Consider the following 12904-nt stretch of genomic DNA (forward strand, 5'->3'; position numbering starts at 1 on the left):
TTTTTTTTTTTTGGCTACTTGGTAAGGCAACGGCAATCTGCTTTATAATAGAACCTTCTTAAGACATGTTTGAGAATAGATCATCTAAACACTAATCTAAACAAATGCAAAAACAGAAAACCTTTCTTATATATATTTGGAGTATTTTGGAAGTAGCTTGGGATTTGGTGGAACAAATTTGGGATCCTTTAAAAGGGTCTGAATTCAAAATTTTTGTATGACTTGTAAACCATTAAAATAATTCACGGCTTGTGTCTGGTTTGGTGGAAACATAAATTTGTATTCATGACTTCTAGGAAATATTTTAAGGAGGATTATTGACAAATTTTAGCACAGCAATGTTCAGAAATGTTCAAAGAAATATCGCTGTATCTGTTAATGTTTTCATTTTCTTTTGCTCCACAAAGAACTGGACTGAGATCACCAGCTTATTTTTACAGGCCAAAAAACTACATATAGCTTTGTTTACAATATTATGTGTATACCTGAATTCATAGGCAAAAGTAACCATGTTTCAAGTGAATTAGCCTATTGGTATAAGAACCACCAGAGAATGTCCATAGCCTTCATTTGAGGTGTACAATTTGAATCAGCATTTGAAACATATACTTGTATATACTCATGGAATGAACAATTTAAATTCATGTGATTTCAAATTTATAAAAGTGACCTTGCTTTTACATTATTAAATTTTCATTAAAAATTATACTCTTTTAAACCCCACAATTTTACCAATGCAATATTTTAAGGATAATTTTTCTTACTGATTTTATTTAAAAAAAAAACACACACAAAGCAAACTGATTTCTGTTCTTTCTGTTCTTGAAACAAGTTCTTTATAGTTTTAGTTTGGGTAAATTCTGCATGTAAGTTTAGTATATAATTAAAGAAAAAGTAAAAATGCAGTAAAAAGACACATCTATAAAGCTCTGTTGGTATGTACTTCAGAACTGTACTTACCATGGAAGAGCAATTATTCTGCAAAATTTTATGATATCTCAATTGCTGAGGAATCATAAATAATATTTCTTTATTTTGGCAGAAGATTAACAATAAATGTTTAGGAATCATTTAAAACTTAGAATGTAAATTAAACACTATACCTGAAAAGAATCTTGCTAATCTTTTTCTAATGAAATTATTACTCATAATGGAATAGCATTTTTAAGGACAATTTTAAAACTCCCCTGAATTAAAACTTTGTCTATCTCATCTGAAGGAGGAGGAAAAAAATTAGAAAAAGAGAAGAGAGTCACAAAGTGAAAAGAATCAAACCACCATTGGGAAAAGCCAAAAGTAGTTACTATAAAGTATTAATCATCAATCTTATGATTTCTGATCCAAATTAAATGCTATACTCATTTATATTTTTAAGAATTGTTGTCTTAAAATTTTACTGCTTTAGGTCATGGTCACTTCTTTTATGACCTGAAGTACTGTGTCAGTAATATGAACCAATTGGCACCTATCCTCTTTTAATGGTAGAAAAAAAATGACTATTATATTGTAATACTTTGTTCTCTCTCTCCTCCTCTTTCTATTTTTTTGTTTTTTGTTTTCGTTTTTGGATGGTTGGTGATTTGTTTGCTTCTCCGGGTTCCTGTTGATCAGTGGTGTTTGGCCAGTTTGTATTTTTCCAGACATCACTCCACGATGTTGTTGAGGTGTATGATGGGCCAACTCAGCAATCTTCTCTGTTATCTTCCCTCTCAGGATCCCATTCAGGTATCCTTTAATAGAACTGCCATGCATCAGTTACTGATTAAAGACTGACTTTGATTAGTATTGTAGTGAAAGTTGAGATTTATGTCATCCATATTAAAAATAAAGTAAAGTGAAAATAGTATCACTTTTTTTTTTTTTCTAAAGAATAGAAACAAAATCAACTCAGAAGGTTGAGAAAAATACAACCAACTATTCTCTGGGATTGTAACCAAGTAAATAATATATTTAATCAGTTAGTCTCTGGTGTTTAATGTAATATAAAATATTTAAGAATTCTTTGAAGAATGAGGCAATATGTATAAAAATGTAATTAAAGCTTTCTGAGAAAAAGATTGCAATACAAGTTGAACCCAAAGAAACTATATTGGTAGTGGTAGGATATTTTAAAGTAATTTGATAGAACATAGATTGACATTTTCAAATGACAGTGTAAGATTATAATATAATTTGTTAGGTTTACTGAATGAAAATTATTTATGATATCTAGTGTTTGTTTTGTTGAGTAGGAGAATCACTTCCACTGAGTTCAGGTAATCAGATCACAATTCGATTTACTTCAGTTGGACCAATAACAGCTAAGGGATTTCACTTTGTTTACCAAGGTAAGTGACCCTGTAGTCTAGAAACACACTAAGGAATGATATCATTTTCTATGATGTATTCAGAGATTTTGAATGATGAAATCCTCTAGATAAAAGTGTTTTTAAGCAGTTTTATTTTGTCCCCTCCCCCATCACTACATCACTGTCAACTTGACCAAAGTAAACAAAATCTATTGCTTCCATCATCATTCTCAGTTTAAATGCCTGATTTTCCTTCCTTCTCACATATTGTTTTCAAAACATCTACTTTTTTTTCCTGAAAATTCTTTACTATCTACATTTTCTATTTTCTAACAGTCTGGTACTCTAGACTATTTAGTCTAATTTAGTTTAGCACTCTAAATTAAAGATACAAAAATTTTGGTGCTGATGTACTTAAACATGCCAAGGAAATCAGTGTTCCATTCTAAAATCATTCTCTCAGGAGAATTAAAACTTTCTTCACAGTTTTTAGGACTTTTGTGCAATTAGAAGTTTGTTTACACAGTTTTTTCTTGCCTGTGGTAGACAACCTTCTACATTATCATTAAACCAAGTTAAGAGCCATTATTTGAAATATTTTCTTTGAAATACATATGTTCATATGGTAGTTATTCTCAAACGTATCTTGCATTTTATTCCTAAGAAATGTGTAAGCATTTATGATTTGTTATTCCTATTAAACCCTCTTACCCCATTCATCAGTTGACTATAATACTATACTCTTTTATGTTAAGTAGTACTTCCCCCTGGAAACAATGTGTGGTATTACAACTGTAAAAAGGCACTATAATGAATGGAATTATACTTACTCAAGTCGAATAAGAAGAATTAATCTATTTAGAATTCATCATATCATTTTTCTGGGCTATTGTCAATCTCTTTAATCACGTTTGTTATGTGTTTTAAAAAGAAAAAACATCCTGTTATCATTCTATTTTACTAAACCAAAAAAAAAAAGAGAGACGCAATTAAAGGACATACCTATAAAATCTAAAAGCAATTTCAAATCTGATATTGTGTGATTATTAAAGTAAAAAGTTTTATTGTTGTTAATCTGTCTGACATATATTCTACCTAGTCCAAATGTAGTTATCTTTCTCAATAGCAAATGTGTTTGAAATTAAGTTTGTGAACATTCTATGAAACTAATAAAGTACTGTTTGCTTTTGTAAAATCTGTTTTTAATTAAGAACCAAATACTGAAAACAAAAGTAAAATTATTTGATATAACCTGACACATATTTTTTGAACTTGGTATTCTAAGCTTAAGAAGAAAAAAAAAATGCTTTCAGTTTTATCCCACAAATTACAAAAATATCCAACAAAAGGTACTTTGTAATATTAATTAGTCTGTTAAAACAAAAATAGAAAAAAAATGGTTGATGTTTAAAGGATCAAAAGTAAAACTTTTCTGATAAAAAACCTTGATGACGATAACAACGTTTATTTTAAATTATGTTATTCTGTCTGAAATTTAACACTTTGAGAATATATTAAAATTGTTAATTCAAGTTCTGATAAAAAGTGATGATTTCTCAAAAACATGTTTAAACAGTTACATACAGAAATCTGTATTTGTCTACCACGTAAAATTAAAATAAATAATATTTCTACACAGCTGTTCCTAGAACAAGTTCTACACAATGCAGTTCTGTGCCTGAACCAAGATTTGGAAGAAGAATTGGCAATGAATTTGCAGTCGGTTCCTTGGTTCTTTTTGAATGTAATCCAGGGTATATTCTCCATGGATCTATAGCAATTAGGTGTGAAACAGTGCCCAATTCTTTGGCCCAGTGGAATGATTCCTTACCTACTTGTATTGGTGAGTATATAAATTTGTATGATCTGTGATTATACATATTTTATATAAAAATTGATTATCTTACATCTTTCAATTTGTTAAAATTTCAAATGTAATTATGCACTAAATTTTAAGTAATTTAATAAATATGCTTTATATAAATATGAAAAATCAGTGGAGATTTGTTGCAATTGTCTTGGTGATGAAATCAGTGAAAAACTTTGTTGAATTAGCTAAATAGTTTCCTCATTTACTGATTTACATGGATTTATATGGATGTAAGTACATACATATATTTCCAGGAACACAGAATCTGATGCTACTAATGTGGGATTATGAAGCACTATTATCCTTTTTTTTCATTTTTAATTTTTGTGAGTACACAGTAGGTGTATGTATTAATGGAGTACATGAGATGTTTTGTTATAAGCAGTCAATATGAAATAAGCACTTTATGAAGAATGGGATATCCATCTCCTCAAGTATTTATTCATTGCATTGCAACAATCCAATTACACTCTTTAAGTTATTTTAAAATGTACAGTTATTATTGACTATAGTCACATTGTTGTGCTATCAAATGGTAGGTCTTAAAGCTGACTTTTCTGGAAATATTTTGCTTGGTCATCAAAAGAATTAGAAAATATGAATTTTTTTTCTGACTTAGTTACAGATATGTATAAAAATATAAAATAATAAATTTTTTCAGTCTTTCACAAATATGGGTGGTAACATTTTGAATGAGTAAAATGCATAAGGTTAGCCAAAAATCTTATTGTTTCAAAGTTGTTTTTGCAATAGTATACCTAACTTATGTTGGTAAATAGAATGTATACTATCTAAAATTATGGATATCTTAATAGTTTAGAATTTTATAGTATTTCAGGGTAATTATAATGATGCTTGGCTTTTGTAGCGTTCCATAGACATAGAAAATATAGAAAGTAGGGAAATTACTCTCTTCTCTGCCCCAATAACATATCTGAAAATTATTATTTAAAAAAAATACATAATATTAAATTCAAAAAAGAGTGGTAAGACTTAATTTCAGGTTATAAAATAATTCTAATGAGTTGTTTCTCATTAAAGTTACATTGGTATGTGATGTTAAAAATAAGATTTTATTTTATTTTATTTTATTTTTTTGAGAGAGTGTCTTGCTCTGTTGCCAGTCTGGAGGGCCGTGACATGATCTCAGCTCCCTTTCAACTTCTGCATCCCAGATTCAAGCCTCCTGCCTCAGCATTCCGAGTAGCTGGGATTACAGGAAGGCACTCCCATGCCCAGCTAATTTGTGTATGTTTACAAAATACAAAAGGGACCAGGTCTCACCATGTTGTCTAGGCTGGTATCAAACTCCTGGCCTCAAGTAATCCACCCGCTTCAGCCTCCCAGAATGCTGGGATTACAGGTGTGATCTACCACGCCCAGTTGAAAATAGTATTTTTTAAAATAAAAGATAAGCAGAAATGTTGTTTTATTTTTGTTTTAATTTTAATAATCTTAATAGTCCACTCTCCATAGGGAAGAATGAGTATGTATATTGACACATAATAGACAATCATAAATATAAAAAATTACTTTTCAATAACACATTTTGCCATATGAAAATGAATTATATTTGCCATTCTTATTTTTAGCTTTTTAAAATACATTTGTTCACATGTCAGTTCATAGGTCATTAGAATAAAAAATAATCTTAAATTGTGAAATAATATAGAAGGTACATTCATTTCTACTGAGAAGAAATCAAAGATAAATCTGTTGATATGCATTCACAGGATTTTTTTTTTTTTTTTTGATGGAGTCTCGCCCTGTCGCTCAGGCTGGAGTGCAATGGCATGATCTTGGCTCACTGCAACCTCCGCCTCCCAGGTTCAAGCGATTCTCCTGCCTCAGCCTCCCGAGTATCTAGGATTACAGGCACCCGCCACTATGCCCTGCTAATTTTTTGTTTCTTTTAGTAGAGACGGTGTTTCACCATGTTGGTCAGGCTGGTCTTCAACTCCTGACCTCGTGATCCACCTGCCTTGGCCTCCCAAAGTGCTGGGGTTTAGGCACGAGCCAGCGCACCCGGCCAGGATATATAATTTTTATAGAATATATTTGCTTTAAGTAAAATATATTTTTTTACCATTTAAATGAGGACATTGTCAACAACTGTGCTAGGATAATGGTATAAACTGGGCTGTCACAAATAACTAGGAAAGATGGATGGTCATTTGATTTCTCTAGGAATTTGATATTGCCACTCCCACCGCCCCCCCCAAAATATACCTAGCATATTTCACAGTGCATTTTTTTCTTACAACAAATATTTTAATTTTTTCCGTGACAATAAATGGAACCTGAACTATTCTTGTATTATTCTATTATTTGTCGAATGACCACTTACAAAAAATAATTTAAAACACTAGAAGACTGAAAATGACTCTTCAGTTTTCTTATCTTTTAGCTAAATAACCACAATTTCTGATTTCTGATATTTATAATTTTCTTAATGCCACTATTTGCCAATCCTATCGTCTGAATATTTATTCTCTCCCTCTCCCCACCACCCCCCACAACACACAAATTCTTATATTGAAAAGTAATCCCCCATGTAGGGGTATTAAGAGGTGGGGCCTTTGGAAGGTGACTAGGTCTTGGGGGCTCTACCCTCAGGAATGAGATTAGTGCCTTTATAAAATAAGTCTGAGCAAGCATATTCAGCCTTCTGCCATGTGAGAACACAGAAGGCACTGTCTATGAAGCACTGAGCAAGCCCTCACCAAACACTACATCTGCTGGCACCTTGATCTTAGACTTCCCAATCTTTAGCACTCTAAGAAATATATTTCTGTTGTTGACAACTTACCTAATCTGTGGTATTTTGTTTTAGCAGCCTGGATTGTCTAAAAAAGCCCCATTCCATGCTAAGTAATTTAAATACATATTTGATGTAATCCTCTGACAAATCTATGGAACTGTTACTTTTGGAATGTACAGATGAATAAACTGAGTCTGAAAGAGGTAAAATAGTTCTCTTTAAAGTGGCAGAGCCATAGTAAGGGTTAGAGTGGAGGCAAGATTTAAGACTAAGTTTTCCTACCTTTATACCTAAATTAATTGATAGATTACTGCTTCTGTTTATGTTCTGACTTATAAACTATTTCCAATTACATTTCTGCCTCATTTATTATGCAGAATTGCTGACTCTATTAAAGTACATTTTTGACAGTCCACAAGTATAGGAGATAAATCAGCTGGACTTGATGTTCCACCTATCTTGTGCCTACCAGAGAGCTGGGGTTAATAGGGCAGAGAGATCTTCCCCTTAGGCACTTGTACTCTCATAAAGACAAAACAAATAATGTCCTCTTTTCTGAACCACAATACATACAACACAATACATTGACTTCATACTCATGAAATATTATAAATAACATTTATAACATTCTGAACTAAAGGAATCATGAGCTAAAAGAAATGTTTCTATATGTCAATGCCAAAATTAGTCATGCAATATGCATAAATTGGAAATTACATTGCTTGAAATCAGTTTAATAATTGAAGACAGACACATCATAATAACTCTCTTCAAAACTCATAGTAGATTTTTAAATCTTTTTCTATGAATACTAAGAATCATTATTTCTGCCTCACTTTCCCCAGTAATTATTTACATAATTTCTTTTCACTTTTAATATATTTACGTAGATATTGATAGAAGATATCAATGCGGTAAAAATAGAAGAACTTAGAAAAGTAGTTCTCTTTACTTAGTTTCATATAATCTACTGTAAAAACAGAATAATATAATGACATGGAAATTCATAAACTAGTTCATTAATCTTTAAATATCATCAAAACCCCTTTTATTCCTTTAGAGTGTTCAAAGAACCTACATATGCCAAGAATTGAAATGTAAATGTGTGAATTAATCCTTAAAGGTTCTGTTTGTATATTTATCATGTTAATGTGCTAATTAATGTGAGAGGTTGTAAAGAATTATGTAAAATTGAGTGAAATCATCAGAGCTGGGAATTGTACTAAATTATCAGCTCAAGAGTTGTGGCTGAATGTCTTGGCTTTGTCCGCATGACTGAATTGAGGTGAGTTACAATAAGATCCTGGAAAATTTACATAATCTCTGATCTTCAAATCCCATATCAATAAAACAAGAAAATAAGAGAACTTCTTCATAGGTTCATTATGACTAAATGATTAAAAGCCTTGGCTTAGTTCTTAGAACCTAATAAGTACTAAAAAATTAAGTTGTTTTTGTTTTTGTCAAATAATCCACCACAAAATCAAAAGAGAAGATTCCAATTCTAAAAGTATTCAATGCAGAATATAGGACTTAATATGCAGTACTGATCAAGTATTTGATACTATTGATTTTAATTTGTTGATATTTTATTTTTAAAGCTAGTTAAAGTTATTATATGGAAAATGTGCCTTCCACAGAAGATGTCTGCATTTTGGAAAAGGCTGAAAGCATTAAGTACTGTCGTCCATTCCAACTTTAATTTAGGGTTCCTTGCATGTTTGACTTTTATTTGCATTTAAAATTTATAAGCAAGTTCTGGAAAATGTGTTGATTGTATTGAAAATAATAGTAAATCTTTATTAAAATATACCATTTAGGAGGACAGTGAAATTTCCACCAATTAATGCATTCCAGGTCAAATGGTTGAGGAGTATACTTAAAGAAATAAACATTTTGTTTGTTTTCATTGTTGGCAAATTTTTTTAACATAAAATGAAAACAAAGTTAAAATAATTATTACTACAATTTTAATAGGCCTTAGAAATATATATTTAACCAATGTTTATGCTCTGCTTTTCTTCTTACCCTAAAAATTTAAACATCACATTATCCAAAGAAATAAATTTTCTTATGTCCATGAAGACATGCAGATGAGACAGAGTTAGAAAGAGGCAAGATATAGATGGGAGAAATGATCTGTCACATTAAAAAGAGAGAGAAAAAGAAAAATTAAAAAAAAAATAGCAAAATAGCAAATGAAGAGAAGTGACTGAAGAAAGAGAACATTTGAAGAGAATATTTGTGAAACATAGAATAGAGAATATAAGACTATAAATTTTACTTTGTTTTTATTTTTATTCTTTTTGAAATCGAGTCTTGCACTGTCACCCAGGCTAGAGTGCAGTAGCACGATCTCCTGCAACCTCTGCCTCCTGAGTTCAAACAATCCTCCCACCTCAGCCTCCCAAGTAGCTAAGATTACAGGCATGCACCACCATGCCTGACTAATTTCTTTGTATTTTTAGTGGAGACAGGGTTTCACCTTATTGGCTAGGCTGGTCTTGAACTCCTGACCTCAGGTGATCCATCTGCTTTGGTCTCCCAAAGTGCTGGGATTACAAAAAGGTGTGAGCCACCACACCTGGCCCAAGACTATAAATTTTAAACCATTAACCATTTGTGTCTGAAACCCCAGAAAGCCCCTATTCTACATGATTATCACAAAGTGTTTTTGTATTTCAAATGTATCAATTGATTAATTCTAGCATTTTAGCCATCAAATATAAAAACCTATATAAAAAGAGTAAGGTGATACTATCCAACTAAGGATTTATCTCAGCAAGTACAGTAGCTCATAGCAGGAACTAAAGTCTATGAAAGACTTTAGGCTTTTTTCTGTTCTATTACTGATATTCCACCTCAGTAGTGAATGCTAGATTCACTAGTAGTGAATGCTGTTCTCAACCTAGATTCAGCCAGAACTCACTTCCTACTTTTAGGGCAAAAGAGGAGCTACCCAGGAACCCACACCATCTCTCTGTCAGAGGTCCAGCAGTCTGTAGTTTCCTGGGCTTTTTGAGAACCCTGATACTGCATTCATCAGGAGTCTTTAGATATAGAACAGACTACCTGTAATTTTGCATGGATTTTTGCTATGGTCTAAATATTCATTTTCCCCATTTTTTGTGTGTAGAAATTCTAACCCCTAAGGTGATTGTATTGGGAGGTGGGGCCACTGGGAGATGACCAATGGGATTAGTGTCCTCATAAAAGCAACACCAAGGATGTTACTAGTTGGACATCCAAGAGGGATGTCCCTCTACCATGTGAGGACACAGCAAGAAAATGGCTGTCTATGAGCCAGGAAAAGGGTCCTCATCAGATACTGAATCTGCCAGTGCTTTAGAAAACTTTGATTTCCCATCCTTTACAACTATAAGAAATATATTTCTATTGTTTATAAGCCACCACCTAGTCTATGGTTTTTTGTTATACTAGCCTGAAAAGACTAAGGCAGAAAATTGGTACCAGGAGTGGGGTTCTACTGTAACAAAAACCTAAATATGTGGCAGCAGCTTTGGAACTGGGTAACAGGTGTAGGCTGGAAGAGTTTGAGATGCATGCTAGAAAAAGCCTACATTGTTGTGAAAGGACTGTAAGAGGAAATTCTGATGAGGGATCAGAATAAGAGGAGGAAAGCTCTTGAGAAAGGCACCATCTTTTTACTAAAATATCTAAGGAGTTATGAATAGAATATTAGTAGAAATGTGGATAGTAAAGCCAATTCTGATGAATCTTTAGATGGAAATGAACAAGTAGTTGAACAATAGAGGAAAGAATATTATTGTTATATTGAAGCAAAGATTATGCCACATTATAACAAAAGTGGCTGATTATGTTCATGTTATGGAGTTTTCTTGAAGGTAAAACTTTAAACAATGAAATTGGATATTTGGCTAAGAAAATAAGCAACATGTTAATGGTTCAGCTTGGCTTCTCTTGACTGCCAGTGATTTAAACATGGAATTGTTAATCGATTGGAAATCAGGGCAGGCACAGTGGCTCACACCAGTAATCCTAGCACTTTGGGAAGCTGAGGTGGGCAGATCACAAGGTTAGGAGTTCGAGGCCAGTCTGGGCAATGGGAAACCGTCTCTACTAAAAATACAAAAATTAATCAGGCGTGGTAGTGGACACCTGTAGTCCTAGCTACTCTGGAAGCTGAAGCAGGACAATCACTTGAACCCAGGAGGCAGAGGTTGCAGTGAGTCAAGACCATGCCACAGAACTCCAGCCTGGCTGACAGAGCAAGACTTTGTCTTAAAAAAAAAAAAAAAAAAAAAAGGGAATCAAAACTTTTATATTTTAAAAACTTTCAACCTACCCGTATTGGAAAAATGAGAAGACCTATTCAAAAGAGAACTTTAAGAGTTTAGCCAAGGTGAGTGGATCACCTGAAGTCAGGAGTTTGAGACCAGCCTGGCCAACGTGGTGAAACCTGGTCTCTACTAAAAAATACAAAAATTAGCTGGGTGTGGTAGTGCATGCCTGTAATCCCAGCTACTTGGGAGGCTGAGGCAGGAGAACTGATTGAACCTGGGAGGCAGAGGTTGCAGTGAGCCGAGATCATACCACTGCACTCTAGTCCAGGCAACACAGTGGGACTCTGTCTTAAAAAAAAAAAAAAAAAAAAAGTTTAGCTAAGTACTGTTTGATAAGAAGACTAGTATGAACTGACCATCTCAATAGAAGCTAGAAGCTATTCATCAATACAATGCAAAGATTAGTCAGCCATCTAAACAGAAGTCAGGACCTATTGTCCAAAACAAAGGAAGAATGAACCTGAATGCATTTCAGAGATCAAGGCTGCCCATCCAGTCACAAGCCCAGAGTGCAAGGGCCTTGGAGTCAGATTTCAAAGGAAGGGCCTTAAGCCCCAGGCTCTGATTCATGCAGTCTGCTTGGCTACACAGGAATAGTTCCTGTGGGTCTGGTTCACCATGCCCTGTACCCAATAAAGTTATGGAGATGTGGCTGCCTCTAGGTAGATTTCAAAGAGTGTCCTGGAAAGCCTCTCTGCCCAGACAGAGATCTGCCACAGGGGTCATGTGGATGGCCCCACACCTTTAGCATTACCTTGTGGAAAAATGCCCCGTGGAGCTACAGAGGTGGGGCCACCCATATGATTGTGAAACAGTAGAGCCACTGATGTGATGGTAGTCAGGGAGAACCACAGGCATGCAACTCTAATCTGTGAGAGCTGTGGTATGTATTATGCCCAGCAAAGTCACAGAAGTAAGATTATAACCTCCAGTAGGTCCAGAATATGGAAACTTCCCTGCAATGCGTCTGGGAGGAGACCTCCAACCTGTGAGTCTAGGAGGTGAGACCATAGGCCCAGTGGGACTGAAGAACAGAGCATTGAACCAAAAAAGATTTTTCTTGAATTTTAAAGTTTTGGTCCTGCTTAAGATCTGTTACCCCTTTCTTCTGCCCTGTTTTTCTTTTTAGGAATGGAAACATCTGTCCTGTGCCTGTCTCACCACTATATTTTGAAAGTAGATAATTTGTTTGATTTTACAGACTCACAGCTGGAGGGCAGTTTGCCTTAGGATGAATCTTATCTTAAAGTGTCACCCATATGTGATTGACATGATATTTAGATGAGACTTTGAACATTAGACTTTTCGTTGATGCTGGAACAAATTACAACTTGTGGGGCTATTGGGATGGAATGAATGTATTTTGCATATGAGAAGGACATTAATTTTGGGGACCAGCAGCAGAATGCTGTAGTCTGAATATTTGAATCCCCTAAATTCATATGTTAGAATCCTAACTCATAAGGTGGTAGTATTGGGGGCAGGGATTGGAAGGTAGTTATGAGGGCAGAGCTCTCATGAATGGGATTAACGCTCTTATGAAAGAGACCCCAGAGAGATCTCTAGCCTGTTTTACCATGTGAGGACACAGCCAGAAGACGGTGATATATAATCCAGGAAAGGGGCCCTCAGCAGACATCAAATCTACCAGTGCTGATTT

The 12904-nt window shown here is 33.8% G+C and overlaps 1 protein-coding gene across 3 annotated transcripts in view; it reads left to right on the plus strand.

Moving 5' to 3' along the window:
• Positions 1-12904, plus strand: part of CSMD3 (CUB and Sushi multiple domains 3) — a 1277440-nt gene that overhangs the window by 1096295 nt on the left and 168241 nt on the right. For all 3 annotated transcript variants that reach the window (XM_011982326.1, XM_011982327.1, XM_011982328.1), the window contains 3 exons: positions 1612-1725; positions 2232-2327; positions 3928-4131. In XM_011982326.1, coding sequence (XP_011837716.1) covers positions 1612-1725; positions 2232-2327; positions 3928-4131 — 414 coding nt within the window. The remainder of the gene's footprint in view (positions 1-1611; positions 1726-2231; positions 2328-3927; positions 4132-12904) is intronic.

The sequence above is a fragment of the Mandrillus leucophaeus genome, unplaced genomic scaffold (genome assembly GCF_000951045.1).
Source record: "Mandrillus leucophaeus isolate KB7577 unplaced genomic scaffold, Mleu.le_1.0 Scaffold239, whole genome shotgun sequence".
NCBI lineage: Eukaryota > Metazoa > Chordata > Mammalia > Primates > Cercopithecidae > Mandrillus > Mandrillus leucophaeus.